The sequence below is a fragment of the Sphaerodactylus townsendi genome, linkage group LG15 (assembly GCF_021028975.2).
Source record: "Sphaerodactylus townsendi isolate TG3544 linkage group LG15, MPM_Stown_v2.3, whole genome shotgun sequence".
NCBI lineage: Eukaryota > Metazoa > Chordata > Lepidosauria > Squamata > Sphaerodactylidae > Sphaerodactylus > Sphaerodactylus townsendi.
The window spans coordinates 19,685,408-19,707,716 of NC_059439.1; the positions used below are offsets into that span (position 1 = coordinate 19,685,408).

The 22,309-nt window shown below is 48.3% G+C and overlaps 1 protein-coding gene across 1 annotated transcript in view; it reads left to right on the forward strand.

Moving 5' to 3' along the window:
- Window positions 1-21,941, forward strand: part of LRRC4B (leucine rich repeat containing 4B) — a 144,261-nt gene extending 122,320 nt beyond the window's left edge. The window contains exon 2 of the mRNA XM_048517843.1: window positions 19,016-21,941. Coding sequence (XP_048373800.1) covers window positions 19,070-21,013 — 1,944 coding nt within the window. The 5' untranslated portion in view covers window positions 19,016-19,069 and the 3' untranslated portion in view covers window positions 21,014-21,941. The remainder of the gene's footprint in view (window positions 1-19,015) is intronic.
- Window positions 21,942-22,309: the final 368 nt, after the last annotated feature.

A 22,309-nucleotide genomic window follows, 5' to 3' on the forward strand; every position in this document is an offset into this window, starting at 1 on the left:
TTCAGGTTGCCACAGGCCATGAAAGCAACAGGTAATAACAACATTATACACCATGGCAACAATCCCCCCTGCAAAGTCTCTCGCCGACGTGACTCCGACTCCCTTTTCAAGGAAAAGGAGCAGAGATTGCCGGGAAGTCTTTACGTTCCAGAGGTGAATTTGTCATGTCGCGACGCACCGAAGCCCAATCGAGCAGTCATTACTTCGCAACGTATTTTCGTATTCGCGGGCCTGACCGGTGTTTTTGTAAGGTGTGAGTTGGCCCCTCCGAGTCGCTTATTTTGCAATGTCTAAAAATGGAACGAGTCAGAGGCAGAAGGGAGTTGCAGTCAGTAATCACCCTATCAGGGTAATGGGCCTTAAGAACCCTGGGTTATCATCACAGGATTACGTTCCCCCTCATTAATGGCTCTCGGGAGAGAACTCCTGGCCGTTAAAATGGGGCTTTTTTTAAAAAAAGGAAAAGAAACTGAATTTCTCCCCACCTCCCAATCCCTCCCTTTTGTCAGAGTGAGGCTGGCGAACGTAACTGAACCAAAGAGCTTAGAAACAAAATGAAAGGACATTAATTTAAGATGAACACCAGCTTAGGGGGTGAAATCAGCCGGCGAAGGTTGGGAGAACTAAGCAGGTTATCCTGCGAGAAAGGCTTCTTGGCGGAGGATGGTGTGATAACAACCCTCCAGCGTGTTAAGAAAGAAAGATATTCAGCGTCTCGCCGCCGAAGATGAAGGAGAGAGCGAGGGTCTTATTTTGCAGAAAGGCTTTATTCAGGCGGCATCTTAGGGAAAGCACTCTCGCTCCCCCGGTGCGTTCAGAGAAATAATACCCTAAATGCTGTTAAAATCATACACTGCAGCATGCTGAGATGGAAGGTCCGGGGGGCGGGGGGAGTTTTTCTCAAGTGACAAGCCTTCGTACCGCCGTTATCATGTCGGGGAGAAAACCACTGCTGTGTAGCGTAATCTGTAAACCCAGTATGAATGTATCTATTAAATCCCCTGATAACAGAGGCACTAATAGTCGTTTCTCTTGAACAGTGAAATACATGGCCTGTTTTATGGACCTACTGAAAATTAGGTCTCCATCTGACAAAAGGGTTGGTAGATCCTCAGCGTCCCAAACCTCGAGACACGTGGTAGGACTTGGTGGTTTCATGGGGCAGGGCTTGGTGATGTCGCATTGAATGGCAGCTCAGTGGTAATGCTTCCACTCATACCTATACTCTGTTTCACATAAAGATGTTAGTTTGGTCAGTTGAGGCGCAGCAGTTGAGAAACTTGCATGCTTCCGCATTAGAATATAGTCCCTAACAAATATGAGAATAGTCATTCATTTTTACACACTGCCTTTGTCAAAACTGCTCTTTTGGGCATTATTGAACATGGTAATTGGATACAAGTGCATTTATGCCCAAATGTATTTTTACATTCAGACATTTAAATGGATGGGGGGAGCAAGGCTGGGGAGGCACTAAGACCCAGATGGAGCATTCTACAGCAAAAGAAGGTCTGCATGATTTGTTCCGTGGCAGAGGAATATACAATCTACTAATATCTTTGTGTGAAATAGAGTTATAGGTGTCTGTGAGTGCAGGGGCAGAGAGAGGAAGAACTGCACCCGGGGCATGCACGTGCCCTGCGCCCCTGCCATGGCGCCGCCCACCCCTGCCCGGAATGCCATGCCCCCGCCACGCCCCCACTGCGGCGCATTCCCCCGCCCCATTGGCACTATGCCACTGTGTGAGTGTACGTTGTCATAATCAGATGGTTTTGAAAGGATGACCCACACAATTTGCAAACAGCATGAACGTTAACTGTTCATGAAACATGAACTGTGGTTGAGCAGCAGTGGCATAGTGGTTAAGAGCAGGTGCACTCTGATCTGGAGGAACCGGGTTTGATTCCCCGCTCTGCCGCTTGAGCTGTGGAGGCTGATCTGGGGAATTCAGATTAGCCTGTGCACTCCCACACACGCCAGCTGGGTGACCTTGGGCTAGTCACAGTTCTTCGGAACTCTCTCGGCCCCACCTACCTCACAGGGTGTTTGTTGTGAGGGGGGAAGGGCAAGGAGATTGTAAGCCCCTTTGAGTCTCCTTACAGGAGAGAAAGGGGGGACATAAATCCAACTCTTCTTCTTCTTCTACTTCAACATGTGTGTTCTCAGGAGAAAACCTTCTCAGTAGTGGAACCATAACTGTAGAATACCTCCCTGAGAGACCCCTACCAGCAGGAGTGTAGGTTTATAAAATGGTACCTACAGCTAACCCTGGGCACTGCCCCCTGTGTCCCCTCTTGCTACGCCAGTGCCTACCTGGCTCCATCTCTGTAGTTTTTTGGGTGGGCAAGGCTGAGCCTGTTTTTGGAAAGATTAAAAGAAAGGGTTCAGTTGACTGTACGGTGCACCATTTCAGCAAAGTTCAGAGTGGCTATGATGTCTCTTTTAAAGCCAGTGAGGAGTTCTAGCAGTGGTGTAGTGGTTAAGAGCAGTGGCTAAGAGCAGGTGCACTCTGATCTGGATGAACCGGGTTTGATTCCCAGCTGCTGCTGCTGCTGCTGCTGCTGCTGCTGCTGCTGCTGCTGCTGCTGCTGCTGCTGCTTCTTCTTCTTCTTCTTCTTCTTCTTCTTCTTCTTCTTCTTCTTCTTCTTCTTCTTCTTCTTCTTCTTCTTCTTCTTCTTCTTCTTCTTCTTCTTCTTCTTCTTCTTCTTCTTCTAGGTATCACCTGTATCACCTGTATCTGTTTACTATCTATGCTTATCTTTCATATCGATTGTGTATGGCTGGGGTGAGGGTGGAAAATATTTCAAACAAAAAAAGCCCCGGAGAACCAGTATGGGAGTCACGACTGAATCTTACCAGCTTCTTTGAAAGCCACTTTTGAGGTACCTGAAGCTCAGGTTGAGATCAGGGCAGGCTAGCAGGGAGAGGTGGAGGTTTCATCTTTCCATCCTTACGTTGCCCCGTCTATCAAATCAGCCACTTGCCTGGCTTTTGTTGCCCTTGGAAGGAAAGAAAACGGAGCAGGCTAATCGAAGCGAGGGGCAGTTTTGATACAGAAAACCACTTAGGAGTGAGGTATCCTCTCCCCTCCCAGGTTGCTTCCAGTTGAAATCGGAGCCTCACACAGCTAAAAAGCAGCTTTCAATGACACGGGAACATCTGCAAGATTCTGACCCTGGGTGGCCACTTACTCTCGGCCGCAGTTGTCCAAATGTATTATAGGCGTAATAACACTGACTTACCTGACAGGGTAATTGTGAAGATTGCTCAGCGTACGTGATGTTCTGTTTAAATGCTGGGGTTGGTTGTTAACTAAATCATTTGACTCTAAAAGCACTGTCAAAATGATTCCCTGTTACTTATGGAATTCTTTCTTGCCCCCTCGGTTGACAAGGATAACTTTCTCAATTGTTCCAGTGGGACAGTTCTGATGAGGAAGGGTAACTTTCTCAATGGCTCTAGTGCAGTGGTGGTGAACCTATGCCACTCCAGATGTTCATGGACTACAATTCCCATCAGCCCCTGCCAGCATGGCCAATTGGGCTAATTGGCCATGCTGGTAGGGGCTGATGGGAATTGTAGTCCATGAACATCTGGAGTGCCATAGGTTCGCCACCATGGCAAGTGGGATGGTTCTGATGAGGAAGGGTAACTTCCTGAATGGTTCTGGTGGGACGGTTCTGATGAGAAAGGGTATCTTTCTCAATGGTTCTAGTGGGATGGTTCTGATGAGGAAGGGTAACTTCTTCCATGGTTCTAGTGGGACAGTTCTGATAAGGAAGGGTAACTTCCTCAATGGTTCCGGTGGGACGGTTCTGATGAGGAAGGGTAACTTCTTCCATGGTTCCAGTGGGACAGTTCTGATGAGGAAGGGTAACTTCTTCCATGGTTCTAGTGGGACAGTTCTGATGAGGAAGGGTAACTTCTTCCATGGTTCCAGTGGGACAGTTCTGATGAGGAAGCATAACTTTCTCAATGGTTCTGGTGGGAGAAATGGCTCTAGTGGGATGGTTCTGATGAGGAAGGGTAACTTTCTCAATAGTTCTAGTGGGGCAGTTCTGATGAGGAAGGGTAACTTCTTCCATGGTTCCAGTGGGACAGTTCTGATGAGGAAGCATAACTTTCTCAATGGTTCTGGTGGGAGAAATGGCTCTAGTGGGATGGTTCTGATGAGGAAGGGTAACTTTCTCAATAGTTCTAGTGGGGCAGTTCTGATGAGGGTAACTTCTTCCATGGTTAACTTCTTCCATGGTTCTAGTGGGACAGTTCTGATAAGGAAGGGTAACTTCCTCAATGGTTCCAGTGGGACAGTTCTGATGAGAAAGGGTAACTTCTTCCATGGTTCTAATGGGACAGTTCTGATCAGAGAAGCAGCCCACCAACCCAAAAAAATGTGAAAGGGTTTTAGGAGATAATCCACCTGGTTTGTGCAAAGTTTTCTATTCCCTGTGGAATTCTAACGGCCTAGTGCAGTGGTTCTCAACCTGTGGGTCGGGGCCCCTTTAGGGGTCGAATGACCCTTTCACAGGGATCACCTAAGACTCTCTGCATCAGTGTTCTCCATCTGTAAAATGGATAAATGTTAGGGTTGGGGGTCACCACAACACAACGAGGAACTGTATGAAAGGGTCACGGCGTTAGGAAGGTTGAGAACCACTGGCCTGGTGTCTCATTTAGATTCCGGACAGGGGGTCATACTCTATTTTATTTTATTTTTATTGACAATACCATTAACCTTCCCAGATGCAGGGCAATAAACGAGAAGGAAACTGGTAGATGAAACCACATCCTCAAGGCCAGCTGGAGGGTTTGTGCCTCTGCTTCAAATCCTGGCCTCTTCACCTCTCCGTGTTCATTAGGAGGCGCAGCCCTTCCGTCTTCCGTCTTACCTTCTCGGTTACCCAGCAGCAGACCTTCTTTATCCTTTGTGGAACTTTTTCTGCCAGCCGAGGAGACCTTCCACTTTCCTCACAGCATTCTGAGTTTCGATACTGTTGGAAGCGAAGCAGGGTCAGAGCTTGGAAGGGAGACCACCAAGGAAGGCTCCGCAGAGGAAGCCAGACCGCCTCTGCTTTGCACTTGCCTTTGAAAGCTCCTGCAACTTGACGGCTACCACTTGACGGCTCTTTACACACATGACTAAGGCCCCTTCCGCACGTGCAGAATAATGCACTTTCAATCCACTTTCAATGCACTTTGCAGCTGTGCAGAATAGCAAAATCCACTTGCAAACCATTGTGAAAATAGATTGAAAGTGCATTATTCTGCATGTGTGAAAGGGGCCTAAATGAGATTCTTCATGAGCTTTCTGTGATGTCTCAGCAGTATAGCTGGTAGGCACCAGGAGAGACAATTTCCAGCTTCTTCATGGTACTTTTCCCTCAGGCTCTTGAGGGTCAAAACTGACTGGGAGGTCCACGAATGTGCTTCCGAGTTGTTCGCTTCTCCCTTTTTAAAATTTTGTCGAAGTAGGAGTGCGGGACCCATTTTTTGAACCTGTTGCATTTTCGGAGGCCCCCGTTTGCAAAGTTAGCTCTGCAGTCCTCAACATGAAATGCAGGCATCCGACACTCGCTCACGCTGAACAAATTTCCACGCTATTTTCCACGCTTCAGGTTCATGAATACGCCGCACGGCTGAGCGACAGGCTGTATTTCATGGCCGTTTCCGCACATTATGCAGAGGCAAATCCAGATAGGCCCTGAAGTTTTCCCTGAGTCCCCTCTCCCAGGTCCCTGAGTTTCTCTTCCTCTTCCCTGACTTTGTGACCCACCTGCAAGGGAGTCGAGACCCGCTGTTGGATCCTGGCTCAAAGTTGGAGAACCTTTGTTTTAGAAAACAGAAGCACTAGACCTTCATGCAGAGTGAGACCACAGCAGTGTGTGTGTGTGTGTGTGTGTGTGTGTGTGTGTGTGTGTGTGTGTGTGTGTGTGTGTGTGTGTGTGTGTGGCAGGCGCGCCAACTTTTAAATAGACAAATAACCTGGGAGCTCATTCGTGGATCTCCCTGGATCCCATCTTTCCTTTCCTTTTTGCCCGTGTACTAGCACATTGTTTCCTGTGTTCCAGCTCTTCGGCCCCTTCTGCGCAATGCATTCCGCACGATGCAGCTGTATTGTGCGGAATAGCAAAATCCACTTGCAAACAATTGTGCGAGTGGATTGAAAGCGCCTTATTCTGCATGTGCGGAAGGGGCCTTTGTTTTCACAATCCTGCCTTCTCTTGTTCCTGCATCTATGTTTGCTTCCTGTTTGCCTGCAAAGCAAACATCCACGGGGTAAGCAGTGCATGCATAAACAGCGCAGCTACATTTTACACACGCACACGAATGCTGGCCCTTCTTACTACTAATCTGTAATCCCTGTTGCTTTTCTCATCCCAGTTAAGTGCCTGGACACTTTGCAGATTTCTGATCCTATTTTGATCATTCTAATCCCATCAGTGCCTGGAAGGGGGCGGGGGGCAGGGGACAGGATTGCAAAGAATAATCTGTACTCTCTCTGTCTCTCCATTATAGCATCTGCTTCCTATAACCACATGGCCCAGGGATGTGCTATAAGTTGTATTGAATTACTTGCGATGATTTTTCATTGTTACGCTGCTCTGTGTCCAGGAACTGAAGGAAACTGTTTGCGTGGCCCTGGAGGAAGAAAAAGTGGGGAGGAGTTTTTAAATTATTTATTTCTACTATCTTTAGCTCCACTCCGTTTTCACTGAGGTCTGAGGTGGATTGCTTTAAGTTTTTAGAACTTGGATTGCAGATTCAAGGCATCAGTTTCTAGTCCTTGATATTTTGGACACACACGTAACAGACTCACTGAGCATTTCAAGGGCTTTAATTCATAAGAACATAAGAAAGAGCCTGCTGGATCAGACCAGAGTCCATCTAGTCCAGGGGTCTTCAAACTACGGTCCTCCAGATGTTCATAGACTACAATTCCCATAAGCCCTACCACTTGGCCATGCTGGCAGGGGTTGATGGGAATTGTAGTCCATGAACATCTGGAGGGCCATAGTTTGAAGACCCCTGATCTAGTCCAACACTCTGCTACTCACAGTGGCCCACCAGGTGCCTTTGGGAGCTCACCTGCAGGATGTGAAAGCAATGGCCTTCTACTGCTGCTGCTCCCGAGCACCTGGTCTGCAAAGGCATTTGCAACCTCAGATCAAAGAAGATCAATTCAAAAGGGAGCTGCGCATTCTATGCTGAGAACTTGATTTGCTAGCCTGGGTAATAGCAGTTTAAACCTGGCCTTTTCCATTGACAAAATGGTGGGGAAAGAAAGGGTTAAAATTTCCCATCTCTTCCTCTGTTCGTGATAAAGCAATCCCAAAGGCTACATTTGCAAAAAGCCCTTTAAAATATACACAGAGAGCAATCCAAGCATATAGATAAGCTGCCTTGTCTGAGCTTGCTTTTCATGTCTAGTGTGAGGGTTTTTAATCACGTAATATGCAGTAATAGGCACAAGTTATTAATTTGCCAATCTTTTCTCTTCTGCTCTACAGCAATCCTTAACAATGTAAACTCCCCCTTTGGAGTCTGAAATGCACCCATTTGGTATACTTCCCTTTTTTAATGAAAGCTTTTGCATGTGCTCGAAGCCCTGGGTATAGCGCAGGAACTCATTAACTAGGCAAACCCATCAGTCAGTCAAGCCCACGATTTTACCCATGAGGTATTTGGAATCTAGAGATTCCCTTCAAACTCATAATGGCCTGGCTTACAATCTTGGACGGGGGTGAGCCATTTAAACGCACTGAAATCTTTTGTCCTTGGGCCTAATTCGATGCGATAGCAGGAAATTTGTGATCCCATGATTCTTCACACACACACACACACACAGACACACAGACAGACAGACAGACAGACAGACACACACACACACACACACACACACACACACACACACACCCAACAACAACATTGAAATACCAGGCTGTGTGGGGCTCCAGTTCATGTTGGTGCCATTCAGGGACGGGAGAGAGGAGCAGCAGTGGTGTAGGAGGTTAAGAGCTGGTGTATCTAATCTGGAGGAACCAGGTTTGATTCCCAGCTCTGCTGCCTGAGCTGTGGAGACTTATCTGGGGAATTCAGATTAGCTTGTACACTCCCACACACGCCAGCTGGGTGACCTTGGGCTAGTCACAGCTTCTCAGAGCTCTCTCAGCCCCACCTACCTCACAGGGTGTTTGTTGTGAGGGGGGAAGGGCAAGGAGATTGTAAGCCCCTTTGAGTCTCCTGCAGGAGAGAAAGGGGGGATATAAATCCAAACTCCTCCTCCTCCTCCTCCTCCTCCTCCTCCTCCTCTTCTTCTTCTTCTTCTTCTTCTTCTTCTTCCACACTCAAAAAGTCTTTCCCTCCTGAAATTATTTTTTCCATGTTTTTATTAAGGGGAAAAAGACAGGCACGTGTTGTTGCTAGGGGAAAAGACCTGCATGGACCAAAGCCATGTGAGAAGGTGGTCGTAGAAAGAAAGGGAATTAGGTGGGATTGAATGTAAAAACTGGCGGGAGACAATTTTGTTTTTCCCAGGGGAAAAAAAAGTTGCAGCTCCAGCTGAGACCAAAAGTCTCTCACATTTTGTTTTGTTTGGAAAGATTTGAAATTCACCCACATTTTGGATTTTGCTGCTCCAGTTCTGGGCGAGGCTTGACTGGGCAACTTTATCATCATCATCAGATTAGCTTATTTGCTTCCGCCATCGGCCATAACTAAATTACCAAACAATATAACCGCCTTTGAAAGGCAATAAACAGCTACCCAGCCGTAAACATAAAACATAATCTAAAATCCTCGCTGAGCAAGACTTCATCAAAGGCTCATTAGACAGGCTCGCTTTGATCCAAAAGACAATCAAACGCAGGGGTGTCAACAGTGGTTAATTGCCTCCACTGTCTTTTAGCCAGGGCTTAGACAAAAACTGTAACTGGCTGTAGGATCATCTAGAAATTTGGGTTTTTTAAAGGGGAAAAACCTAGTTTCTATCACTTACACTGATTTTGAATGAGAAATTTCAAATTTGAGTCTTGGCCAAATTCAAGGCCGTTTGTGGCACTGAAGCAGAAGCAGAAGCAGAAGCAGAAGCAGAAGCAGAAGCAGAAGCAGAAGAAGAAGAAGAAGAAGAAGAAGAAGAAGAAGAAGAAGAAGAAGAAGAAGAAGAAGAAGAAGAAGAAGAAGAAGAAGAAGAAGAAGAAGAAGAAGAAGAAGAAGAATTTAGGGCGAGGATTTGCGAGGAGCCGAGGATACTACCACCAAGGAGGGCGAGGGGAGGCGGAGGACGGCGAGGGGAGGCGAGGGCGGCGAGACGGAGGCGGAAACATTTGAAGAGTGGCAGGCAGGGAGGAGGAGTTTGGATCCCCCTTTATATCCTTTGGATCCCCCTTTATATCCTCCTTTTCTCTCCTGTAAGGAGACTCAAAGGGGCTTACAATCTCCTTTCCCTCCTCCCCACCCACCCCCAACAAACACCCTGTGAGGTGGGTGGGGCTGAGAGAGCTCCAAAGAACTGTGACTAGCCAAAGGTCACCCAGCTGGCATGTGCTGGAGTGCAGAAGCTAATCTGGTTCACCAGATGAGGCTCCACAGCTCAAGTGGCAAGAGCAGGGAATCAAACCTGATTCTCCAGATTAGACTTAACCACTACATCACGCTGGCTTTCTGTTTGCCCTTCTTTGTTCAGATTTTCACCAGTGTCTAGTAATCCAGCTGGCTGCTAGTTGTCAAATACTAAAGACTAGTGAATGTCAGAGCCCAAACAGTGAATTGGATCCCACCAGAGTTGATGCTGGGGTGAGCAAAAGGAAGTGCCCCCTTTGAGCATCCAGCAAAGGCTATGCTGAGGATCTGGGTGGATAAAATCTTTATGGAACAGTGGGTGGTAGTTAGTAGGAGAACTGGACAAGCATGAGTGAAAAATCAGGCTGGGTAAATATTAAATGCCAGCTACCAAACAGTGTCAAATCTCAAACGTTCAGTATTGAAAGCAAATGTCAGGCATCAGCTACCCGGTGCCGAAATCAAATATCCGTCAGACATCGGAGAATATCTGGTGACTATCCGAGGAACAATGGAGAGGAGAATTCTTGGAGACGGAATTTAGGTCTGCCTCTATTTTTGGCTTAATGCCCCTTTTTATCCGGGGCTCTGGTACACGCTGGGCCTCTTTGAGCCTGCTACTCAATGCTGCCCTGCGTGATCTCTCTCTGGCATCCGAATGCCCTTTTCAGAAAAGCGGCCACCAGTTTTCTTGTCGCCTTTCAGCGATGCCGTGTCCCCCAAGCGCATAATTGCCTGGCTCCCCCCCACCCCTCCCTCCCCTTTCATTCATCCAAAGATCCCACTTGCTTTTCTGCAAGATCCTGACCTAGCCGTGGCTTCCTGTTTGTGCTCCAGGTCTTGTTAACAAAAGATGTATTCTTTGCGTGTGAATGTTTCAACTTTGCCCTCTCCCTCTCCTTCTCTCCAATGCCCAACGGCGTCCAGGAATGTAATTGCCTGAGCAAATCCTTTTGGCTAGACTGCAGAGCATTTCGGATGGAGGCCGGAGCCCAGACTTAATTTAACCCCATTCCTGCTCCTCCTGGAGAAATCCCACCGGTTTTTGTGTACTGGGCGATATTTGATTCATCAGTAAGGAACTCAGTGGAATCCTCTAACTCAAATTCATGGGTGTATCTACAAAAAACGGTGCCCAGGGCAAGCTCTTAAACTGCACCTCCCCCCAATTTCTTGTGATCTGGATGTTATGCCCCTCTTGGTACACCCCAAGATCACGTTAGCCTTTTTTGTCACTGCATCACACTTAGTGCTTATGTTTCATGTACTGTCCACCTGTACCCCAAGACTTTGTTCTCACACACTACTACACAATAGTGTATCCTCCATCTGAAAACAGCCCCCCCTTTCCCCACCCTTTTAACACCCTACTCATGGTGCAATTAACAAGATCCAGGAGCTTTAGTTTCAGGGCCCATACCAGATTTTGGTGGGTGCTCAGCAAGAGACCCTCTGATCTGTCCCCTACCCCAGCACTGCTCATATCCTTCCCTCTTGGCAACATATCCCTTAGAGCCATTAAATGTTCCTTAAAGCCATTGAATGTCACCGACCCAGAAAACTGGCAAAGTAGGGAAACCTCATAAGTTGCCAGGTCCAAGTTGGAAAATACCTGATCTCTGTTGCTTGTAAATGACTTGTAACAGCAGGAGATCTCCAGTCGCCATCTGGAGGTTGGCTACCCTAGTTTAATGCCATAGGCCCAGCTCTTCACAACCGCCATTTTCCTCCAGAGGAACTGGTCTGACTTGTCTGGAGATCAGTTGTAATTCCATGAGATCTCGTGGCACCACCTGGAAATGGCAACCCTAGGAAACCAAGACAGGGGTTGGAGAACCTTTCTTAGGAGGGAAGGCTAAAAAGTGTGTGGGGGGGAGGGAGATTCAGTTAAAAAAAATGTAGGGGACACCCTGAGCTGGATGGCCTCATCACATCAGATCTCCAGAGCTAAGCAGGGTTGACCTAAGGCTAAGTTGACCAGATGGTCACCTTTGCTGAACGGAGGACGGTGGAAGCAGCTGCACGCGACGCAGCAAGCAGCTGCAGAAAGCGCCCCCCCCCAGAGGCTTTTCGTCGCAAGGGCTCCTGCGTCGCTGACGTGCAGGAGGCTGCTGCACTGCCTTGCGCCCCAGAAGGCAGTGCGGCAGCCTTCAAAAAACCGGGACACTTGAAAAAACCCGCAGGACAAATTGTTTTAAGGCGGGACTGTCCCACCAAAAGCGGGACGTCTGGTCAGCCTATCCAAGGCCAGGTTAGTACTTGAATGGGAGACCATCAAGGAAGTCCACGGTTGCTACACAGAGACAAGCAATAGCAAACAATGTATTGTCAAAGGCTTTCACAGCCAGACTCAATTGGGTGTTGTGGGGTTTCCAAGCCATGTGGCCGGGGTCTGGTAGATCTTGTTCCTAACGTTTCGCCTGCATCTGTGGCTGGCATCTTCAGAGGCATGTCACAGCAAGATGTGTTTCTCTCTGGCCCTTCCGCACATGCAGAATAATGGACTTTCAATCCACTTTCAATGCACTGCAGCAGGATTTTTACTGTGCAGAATAGCAAAATCCACTTGCAAGCAATTGTGGAAGTGGATTGAATGTGCGTTATGCTGCATGTGCGGAAGGAGCCTCTGTGACACAGCGTGGAGTGGCTGTGAGGTGGGGTAGATATTTTTTCCGCTTCTTAGAGGGGTGAAGCATGGGTGGACACCTCCAGGCTACTGGCACCCGGGACAAGAACCTCCCTTGCTCCACCCTCATTATGCCTCCGGTGGTAGAGAACTGCCTTTCCCTCATTCACCTCCACAACAACCTTTTGAGGTAGGCTATCGAAGCTCAGAGGGGCTTTGCACAAAACAGGTTCCAGTTTCAATCCCCAACAACTCCAGTTAAAAGGACTTGGTAACAGGGGATGTGAACACCTCCTGCCTGAAACCCTGAAGAACAGCTTCCAGTCAGAGGAGACAATTCTGAACTTGGTAGGCCAAAAGCCTGACTCAGTAGAAAACATACAGGATAAAACAGAGAGTGACTGAATCTCATTCGATACTTTGAGTTTCCTGGAGGAAGGATGTGAGAGAACCAACGTGCTCCTCGATTCCTCAGTGGGAACCAGCCTTTTAATCCGTGAGCGCGGTTTTAATCGGCGGGGCCAAAAAGTAAAAAGCACACTGGGTTATTGTTATCGCTGTTATCGTTCTGGTGTGTTCCTGTAACGGGGAATTAAACATATTTTACAGATGGTTTGCCTTCTGACAGTGAGCCGCGAGCTTTGTTAAGTTACAAACGATCTGGCGCTTCCTTTGATATCTCAAAATGGCCCCCGTAATGGTAATATGTGGATTTATTTCAGTTCAATTGATTAATTAAACAACGAATTGGTTAAGGGGCAGCTGGTGAGTGAAGTACAAATGTTTCATGGATTGAGAATGCTGGGGGTTTTTTTAAACCCATAGACTAACTTTGCTGTAGCGGCGTGGTCTCAATACCTAAGATCAGTTACATTACCAAGGCCTTTGGTTTGAGAGACTATCGGGGACTTTAGAAAGCTGCTGAGAGCAGAATGTTGTACGTGGACGAGAGGGTACATATTGGAGATGGATCACTGCCTTGTTGGATTGATTTCATGCCCATTGCCCCCTCTGAGCTTCGATAGCCTACCTGAAAAGGTGGTTGTGGAGGTGAATGAGGGAAAGGCAGGCAAACATCGCTGCCTATACGTTTCCTTTCAAAAATGGCAAATCTGGTCAGAAGGGAAATGGAGATGAATTCAATCTGTATAGAGCAGGGGTCTGCAACCTGCGGCTCTCCAGATGTTCATGGACTACAAATTCTATCAGCCCCTGGTATAGAGTGAGGCTGAGGGCAATGGGTATGTGGAGCAGCAGTGGCGTAGGAGGTCAAGAGCTCGTGTATCTAATCTGGAAGAACCAGGTTTGATTCTCCGCTCTGCCACCTGAGCTGTGGAGGCTTATCTGGGGAATTCAGATTAGCCTGTACACTCCCACACACGCCAGCTGGGTGACCTTGGGCTAGTCACAGCTTCTCGGAGCTCTCTCAGCCCCACCTACCTCACTGGGTGTTTGTTGTGAGGGGGGAAGGGCAAGGAGATTGTAAGCCCCTTTGAGTCTCCTACAGGAGAGAAAGGGGGGATATACATCCAAACTCTTCTTCTCTTCTTCTACGTACATCCAAGGAAAGAAGAGTGGATAGTGCTGGATGACTCTGAGTTCAAATTCTACCCACTCACTTGTGGCCTGGAGAAAGTCACTGTACCTCAGATTATCACACCTCAGAAAATACAGTCAGAGTTATGGTTGCCAGGTTCTTGGAAGGGAGGGGGAAATGCCCCTTTCCATTAATAGAGGCTTAATGGAATGTCATTTATTTGCTGTGAAAAGCTTTGGCTGCCCATTTACACACATTAAGCTCTGTTAATGAGACAGGACCTTCTTCTCCCGGCCAATTGACAACCGTCGTCAGGGTTAGGCCGCACGAACTGCCTTGAGCTGCCCAGAGGAATCTTGAGATACCAGCGCAGTAATTTAAACAACAACAACACGGATTTGGCGTGCGGCGTCAAATGACAGTGACAGGGCTATATTAAGAAATGGCTGTGTTCTCAGAATAAGAGCTGCAAGTGTGAACTTGAAGGGGACAATGTCCTAGCTTTTAGGAACAGGCAACACAGGGTGACCTTCCTTGACAGTAGGTCTGTACCCAAGGTGGGGTCAGTAAATGTCTGCCTCACCTGAAAATGTGTCAGGCCCACCAGGTGAGGAAGACTTGACTAACGGTCATGCTCGGGGGTCTTCAAGGCAACATTGGATAGGCCTCCTACTGCCTCAGGACTTGGAATTAGACTGTGAAACATTGGCTCATTCCGCACATGCAGAATAATGCCCTTTCAAACTGCTTTCAGTGCTCTTTGAAGCTGTGCGGAATAGCAAAATCCACTTGCAAACAGTTGTGAAAGTGGTTTGAAAACGCATTATTTTGCGTGTGCGGAAGGGGCCATAGTGTGGAATAAATGGTTAGCTAGAGAATTAGACAAGGGATGCTGAAGAGACACCCCATTCGAATCTCCATTTGCCCATGAAACTCAAAGGCTTCCGCAACTGAGGCTCCTTCCGCACACGCAAAATAAGGCGTTTTCAAACCACTTTCCCAACTGTTTGCAAGTGGATTTTGCTACTCCGCACAGCTTCAAAGAGCACTGAAAGCAGTTTGAAAGGGCATTATTCTGCATGTGCGGAAGGAGCCTGACTTTTGTGGGTTTTCTGGGTTGTGTGGCCGAGGTCTGGCATTTTTTGCTGTTCATGTTTCATTCATGTCTATGACTGGCATCTTCAGAGGCATGCTGCAGCAAGATGGGTTTCTCTGCATGGCGCCGTATGGAAAGAAATACCGTGTGCCACGGAAGGGGAACACACCTTACTGTGACATGCCTCTGCAGATGTCAGCCCTAGACGGGGCGAAAACTGGCATCAGAAAGAGAGAAAGTGTATATGTGCTTGGAAGAGAGCATTGGTATTATCAGACACCTCCACTGCTCTTAAAATAGCACATTTGTCTCCACCGATCCTCGTCTGATTTGAAAATATGGACACAATAGTTTCTTCAGCTGATGAATATGGAAGCACTGCGTTTTCCCCCATCTCTTTGGTGGAGGTAATGCTGAATCCCAGAACAGCCTTCCCCACGTATATCCTTCCTGAAGACCAGAAGAGAGTCTTATCTGTGAGAAAGAGCCCAGCCTCTAAGCCTAATAACCCTGAGCCATTCTATTTCTTGCTATGTGTTGCGGGAGCAGAAGGTGTCACCTCTGGGACTCTTCAAGGGCATGCCCTGGTGAAATATGTATCTCACTGAGGCACAGTGTGGAGTGACACAAAAAGAAACAAATCTCACTGTGACCTGCCTCTGAGAATGCCAGCCATAGATGCGGGTGAAACGTTAGGAGCAAAAACTACCAGACCACAGCCACACAGCCAGGAAAACCCAAAACAGTCATGGGATAACCTTGGCTAGGCACTCTCTACCTCATGAGGTTGTTGTGTTTGAGGATAAAATGGAAGGGGAAACCGTGAGGTGAAACATGAACTAGACAGGATACCCAGGATTTCAACTGGCGATTCTCTGTAAGGTCCCTTCGGCACATGCAGAATAATGCGCTTTCAATCCACTTTCAAAGCACTTGGCAGCTGGATTTTACTGTGCAGAATATCAAAATCCACTTGCAAACACTTGTGAAAGTGGATTGAAAGTGCCTTATTCTACATGTGCGGAAGGGCCCCAATTTTCAGTCATGGTTTTTTGCAGGAAATTTGTTTCATTTTGTTTTTAATCCATGACTAACCTATTAACTCCCTTTTTTAAATCACCCCTCCTCTTGGCCTACGTATTGTCCATTTTAGCCAAGAGTTTCTGGCAGCCAATAAAATGATGGCATGCAGGATAGCCAAGCGGGAAATAATGCAGATTGGTTCATTCGAGCCTGATGTCATTACAACCGTGTTGAAATACTGGCATCAAGTCTTTGCAGCTGGGAATGGCCTGCAGAGTGTGTGTGCGCGTGTATGTTTGTATATATGTATATCTGTTTAACGAGATGTCTACTTTACTCTTTTGCTAAAGCTCCAGATGAGTAATGGCAAATTTGTTGTGTAATCATAGATCCCTGTTATTTCCCTAAGTTAGCCAAACTGTTAAAAAAAAAGAAAGAAAAACACTGGAAGATAACCCTGAGAATCCACTGTTTGAGATAATGGATAGATTGCTATATTTCGGGGCAACCAAATGCTCCCTTACATTGAGTTAGGAAATAAAAGTTAGGGAGCAGCAGTAGCGTAGTGGCTAAGAGCAATGGCTAAGAGCAGGTGCACTCTGATCTGGAGGAACCAGGTTTGATTCTCCGCTCTGCCGCCTGAGCTGTGGAGGCTTATCTGGGGAATCCAGATTAGCCTGTACACTCCTACACACGCCAGCTGGGTGACCTTGGGCTAGTCACAGCTTTTCGGAGCTCTCTCAGCCCCACCCACCTCACAGGGTGTTTGTTGTGAGGGGGGAAGGGCAAGGAGATTGTAAGCCCCTTTGAGTCTCCTACAGGAGAGAAAGGGGGGATATAAATCCAAACTCTTCTTCTTCTTCTTCTAAAAAGGGTGCTGGGTTCAAAAAATGAACGTATTTGTGCATTGGAGTGTTGTGGGGTTTCCGGGCTGTATGGCTGTGTTCCAGTAGCATTTTCTCCTGACGTTTCGCCTGCATCTGTGGCGGGCATCTTCAGAGGATCGTGATGATGCCAGCCACAGATGCAGGCAAAACGTCTGGAGAAAATGCTACTGGAACACAGCCATACAGCCCAGAAACCCCACAACGCTCCAGTGATTCCGCACTTGAAAGCCTTCGACAATACATATTCGTGCATTCCTGCCCAGGAGAGCCCTGGAGTTGCTTTGAATCTTCAAAGGGTCTGTGCTATCCTTTTAAAGCGAGTTCATCCGAACTACTTGAATGCCTTTGCAGGCTCACCCAGCCGTAACGAACTCCCAACTAGCAGCCTGCTCTTCAGCATGTCTATTCAGAGACAAGTCCCTTCTGAGTTCAAGGGGCTTACTTCTTGGAAACTGTATTTCGAAATCTACACATGTCTAAAGTATCAGAAGGCGAGTGCAAAATTGTAGCGCTATAAGTTGCGGACAGATGCAAATTCTGGAGCGACCCACTTTTGCAGAGTCGTTCGGAACCTGTAATCCTTTGGAAGGGCGAGAGATGAGAAGAACCGCAGAATGAAATGCTGTTCTGTGTTTTTAAAAATCCCTCCCCCTCCCCAAAAAATCAGTGTTTTGGGTTTTTTTGCTTTGTCTTCTCCTTTTCTCCATGATGGATTAGTTTTTCATCGGCAGGTAGTTTTGTGATACGAGGAAACGTTCGGTCGAACAGCCTCCTTGGTGTGCGTTTGGAAGTGGCATAGTTCTGGGTGTTTCATTTATTATTCTGAATATAATATATATAGAGAGAATAAAGAATAGAATAGCAATGAGTGGCGCCGATGAAGGAAGATTGTCTTTCTTTCATTTGATCCAGCCAACTTCTCACTGAGGCTGATTCCGCATGGTCCAAAAACAGCGGTGTGAAAACAGTATAAACCCTTTTACACCATTTTAAACCCTTTTACACCATTTTCACACCGTTTTCACACTGCTGTTTTTTGCCCATGCGGAATCAGCCTAAGTCTTGCTCAGTTTCCCCTCTTTATAAAAGCCTCCAACTCATGTGAGTTTTCCATGCAGGTCCCGTGATCCTCAGGGTATCTTTTACGCAGTGGCGTACCACGCAGGGGGACATATGGGGTCAAATGTCCTTGGGCTGCAGCTATTTAGTCACGTGGGGGTGGAGAATCATCCCCACACCTCTCCCCCTTCCCCCCAGGTCCATACACTGACTTCAAAACCTGGTGCAAAAAAGGTGGTTTGGTCATGGTTGGGAAGGGCAGCCGCCCATACGGGGGGGGGGGGGGGCTCAGATTTTGCACCGGGCTACATTTTGCCTGAATATGTCTTTGCTTTTGTGGGTGGCCAAAGGGGATGTCTCCTCCCTTTTCTAACAGTGGAAAAATTGGATGGATCCAAACCTTTGTCTTGAATCGACGACAAATGTCTTGAATCGACGACAAACTCGCTCTACGCGGGCTTACCTCTAGCCATGATCCGGAAATTGAAACTCGTACAAAATGCAGCAGCCAGGCTCCTCTCTGGGGCAACAGCGAGGCACCGGATTACGCCGGTCCTATACCAACTGCACTGGCTGCCAATCGAGTACCGGGTCATGTTTAAAGTTTTGGTATTTACTTTCAAAGCCATTCGCGGCCTTGGCCCTGCTTATCTGAGGGACCGTCTCTCCCTATATCGCCCTTCTAGGCCCCTCCGCTCGTCAGAGGCGGACCTACTGGTGATCCCTGGCCCCAAGGCGATCCGGCTGGCCTCTACAAGGGCCAGGGCTTTTACGGCTTTGGCCCCTACCTGGTGGAACAGGCTTCCAGGTGAGATCAGGGCCCTGCGGGACTTACAAAGTTTCCGCAGGGCCTGTAAAACGGACCTGTTCCGCCAGGCGTTTGGCTAGCCGGGATGATGTCAACTCCGCCATAAGAACATCTGGCCTCCCGTGGGTACATAAAGGGGGAAGGAGGGGTTGTTTAGTATTTTATAGTATACTATAGCCATCTGTAGTTAGTATTTTATATATTATTTTATGTAAATTATGTATTGATGTTTTACATTGTTTTAATGTTGATGGACACCGCCCTGAACCTTTTGGGAGGGCAGTATACAAATATAAATAATTAAAAAAATCACTTTCATTCATGTGACCCTAAGCCTCTGATTATTGTCGTGTTTCTGAGTCCCGATATCAGACTTTGTCTAATTTCTCCTTCTCCTTCTCTCTTTCTTTGTTGTTCCCAGTTGCTAAAGACCCGAGCACCCACCCGGCTGTCCACTGAAGCATGACCATTGGGCATGGCCACCCACCGCTGCACTCGGAAGCCTTTGCTGGCACCCGGAGTCTCTAGAATGGTTTGGAAGCATCTGGTCCTCTTCTTCCTGTGGCTGCCGTCGCTGGTCTGGGGTGGCGCCTCCCCCACTTCCTGCCCGGCGGCCTGTTCCTGCAGCAACCAAGCCAGCCGGGTCATCTGTACGCGCCGGGAGCTGGTGGAGGTGCCCGAGAGCATTTCCATCAACACGCGGTACCTCAACCTGCAGGAGAACAACATTCAGGTTATAAAAACGGACACTTTCAAGCACCTTCGTCATCTCGAGATTTTGCAGCTCAGCAAGAACCTGATCCGTAAGATCGAGGTGGGAGCTTTCAATGGTTTGCCCAACCTCAACACGCTGGAGCTCTTCGACAACCGGCTGACCACCGTTCCCACTCAGGCCTTTGAGTATCTCTCCAAATTGAGGGAGCTGTGGCTGAGGAATAACCCCATCGAGAGCATCCCTTCCTACGCCTTCAACCGAGTCCCTTCCTTGCGCCGCCTGGACCTCGGAGAACTCAAGAAGCTGGAGTACATCTCAGAGGCAGCCTTTGAGGGCTTGGTCAACTTGCGCTACCTGAACCTGGGCATGTGCAACCTCAAGGATATCCCGAACTTGACGGCCTTAGTGAGGCTGGAGGAACTGGAGCTATCTGGGAACCGCCTGGACATGATCAGGCCAGGTTCCTTCCAAGGGTTGACCAGCCTGCGCAAGTTGTGGTTGATGCATGCTCAGGTGGCCACCATTGAACGCAATGCCTTCGACGACCTCAAGTCCTTGGAGGAGCTCAATCTCTCTCACAATAACTTGATGTCCTTGCCCCATGATCTCTTCACCCCCTTGCACCGCCTGGAGCGTGTCCATCTCAATCACAACCCTTGGCACTGCAATTGCGACGTGTTGTGGCTCAGCTGGTGGCTCAAAGAGACAGTGCCCAACAACACCACTTGCTGTGCCCGCTGCCACGCTCCACCAAACCTCAAAGGGCGGTATATTGGAGAGCTGGATCAAAGCCATTTCACTTGCTATGCCCCTGTTATAGTCGAGCCTCCCACTGACCTTAATGTTACAGAGGGGATGGCGGCTGAGCTGAAATGCCGGACGGGGACTTCCATGACTTCGGTCAACTGGCTGACGCCCAATGGAACACTGATGACACATGGTTCCTACCGGGTGCGCATCTCAGTCCTCCATGATGGTACTCTCAACTTCACCAATGTGACCGTCCAGGACACGGGGCAGTACACCTGTATGGTGACCAATTCAGCTGGCAACACCACGGCTTCGGCCACACTCAACGTCTCAGCTGTAGACTCAGCCACCAATGGTTACACCTACTTCACAACAGTGACTGTGGAGACAATGGACTCGAACCCAGATGAAGCCACCCCTGCCAAGAAGGATCCTGGTCCAACCCCTTCACAAGGCTGGGGTATGACTTATTCCACCACCTCGCTGACGCCCCGCAGCACCCGCAGCACCGAGAAGCCGTTCACCATCCCCATCACCGACGTCACCGAGAGCGGCATGAAGGACCTGGACGACGTCATGAAGACCACCAAGATCATCATCGGCTGCTTCGTGGCCATCACCTTCATGGCCGCCGTCATGCTCATCGTCTTCTACAAGCTCCGCAAACAGCACCAGCTCCACAAACACCACGGCCCCACGCGCACCATCGAGATCATCAACGTCGAAGACGAGTTGCCTGCTGCGGCCGGAGCCCCCGGCGACAGCCACCTGGCCCTCCCCACCATCGAGCACGATCACCTCAACCATTACGCTGCTTTCAAGGCTCACTACAACAACAACAGTGGAGGCGGACCCCTCACCTGCGGCTCCAAGAACCCCATGCTCAATTCCATCCACGAACCTCTCTTGTTCAAGAGCAGCTCTAAAGAGAACGTCCAAGAGACACAAATATGACGGCCAACGGACCCAGGCAACGGGAGATAGTTGCGTGGTGGGAGGGTGGCAGTGTATTCGTACATGTGGCGGGGGGAATGTTGAGGAACATCTCCTTGCCACAAAATAAAAAAAACACACAGGTCTTTCCACCGCCGTGGCAGATCTTGGATGCTAAGCGCCCCCAGCGGACACCGGTTCTCACCAACTTAGCCTTTTATGTTCTCTTTTATTTTGTTCGCAGAACAAGGTACTGCTCTCACCTTCCGCCTGACCTTTCGTTTCCTCCCCTCCTATATTTTTTTTTCTACCGATCTCCCTTTACATTGGAGACTCTCTTTTTTTTTATACACATGGGGCTGTTTCTGTATCCAACTACCTGCTGTATTACTTTACAAAAAGAGAGAGAAAGCGAAAGCAAGAAGAGAAACCTTCGAAACAGGACAAATAAGGAAGGAACGAGCATTCGGATCCGTTTTTCTTTTGGCGTCACGGGAATAAACTTAAGGAAGAAAGAGAAACCCAAGCGAAAAGGGAGGGGGGGGGAAAGTCTTATTTTGAACTGCTTTCCGTCAAAATTCTATTTTCATCCAAATGGGATATACAAAATAAATAAATTAAATAAAAGAGACGGAAGGTCTTGGTGGTGCCAGGGTCCGTCCCCCCACCCCACCCCTTTGGAGCACGTGGGGATGCCAGGCGCACAGGGTTTGAGGGAATTTTTTATGACTAGTATTATTACTATGGGATGGCAGGCATGGCCGGTGTGCCCCCCAGAGACACAGGGGCGAGGAGGTATTTTTTAATTTGTAATAATCTGGGGGTGGGACTGTGGGGTTTGGTTGGGGGCTGCACTTCCGGCCTCTCAAAAGGTCTGTTGATTTCCCTTGGCATTTTGGGGTCTGGTCTGAGTTTCCTATTTTAATAAAATCCATAAAGATGTTTCCAACCCTCCCTAGGGTGGTTCTTTTGGGGGCAAGCGTGAGCCACCTGGATGGCGAGGCAGTTGCTGGGGGTGGATTCTCAGGTTGCACAAAGGGGTGCTACAGGGTGATGATCAGGAATGGTATCTGCCGTGTGATGCACATGACGGTCAAAACGACAGGCGGTGTCGGAACCCTGTGTTTGAATCGCCCAAAGAGTGTATGTGAGAGGCAGGGTTTGTCGCTGGAAAACAGGTAAGGACTGGAGGTAAACTGCCTCTTTTGTCCTTTCATACAGTTTGCCACACCCACAAACGTGTTACCTGTTTAGCGTCCTTGGTTTAAATTCAAAACATATTGGGGGAAAAAAAATAAAAAATTGAGAGCCAGCATG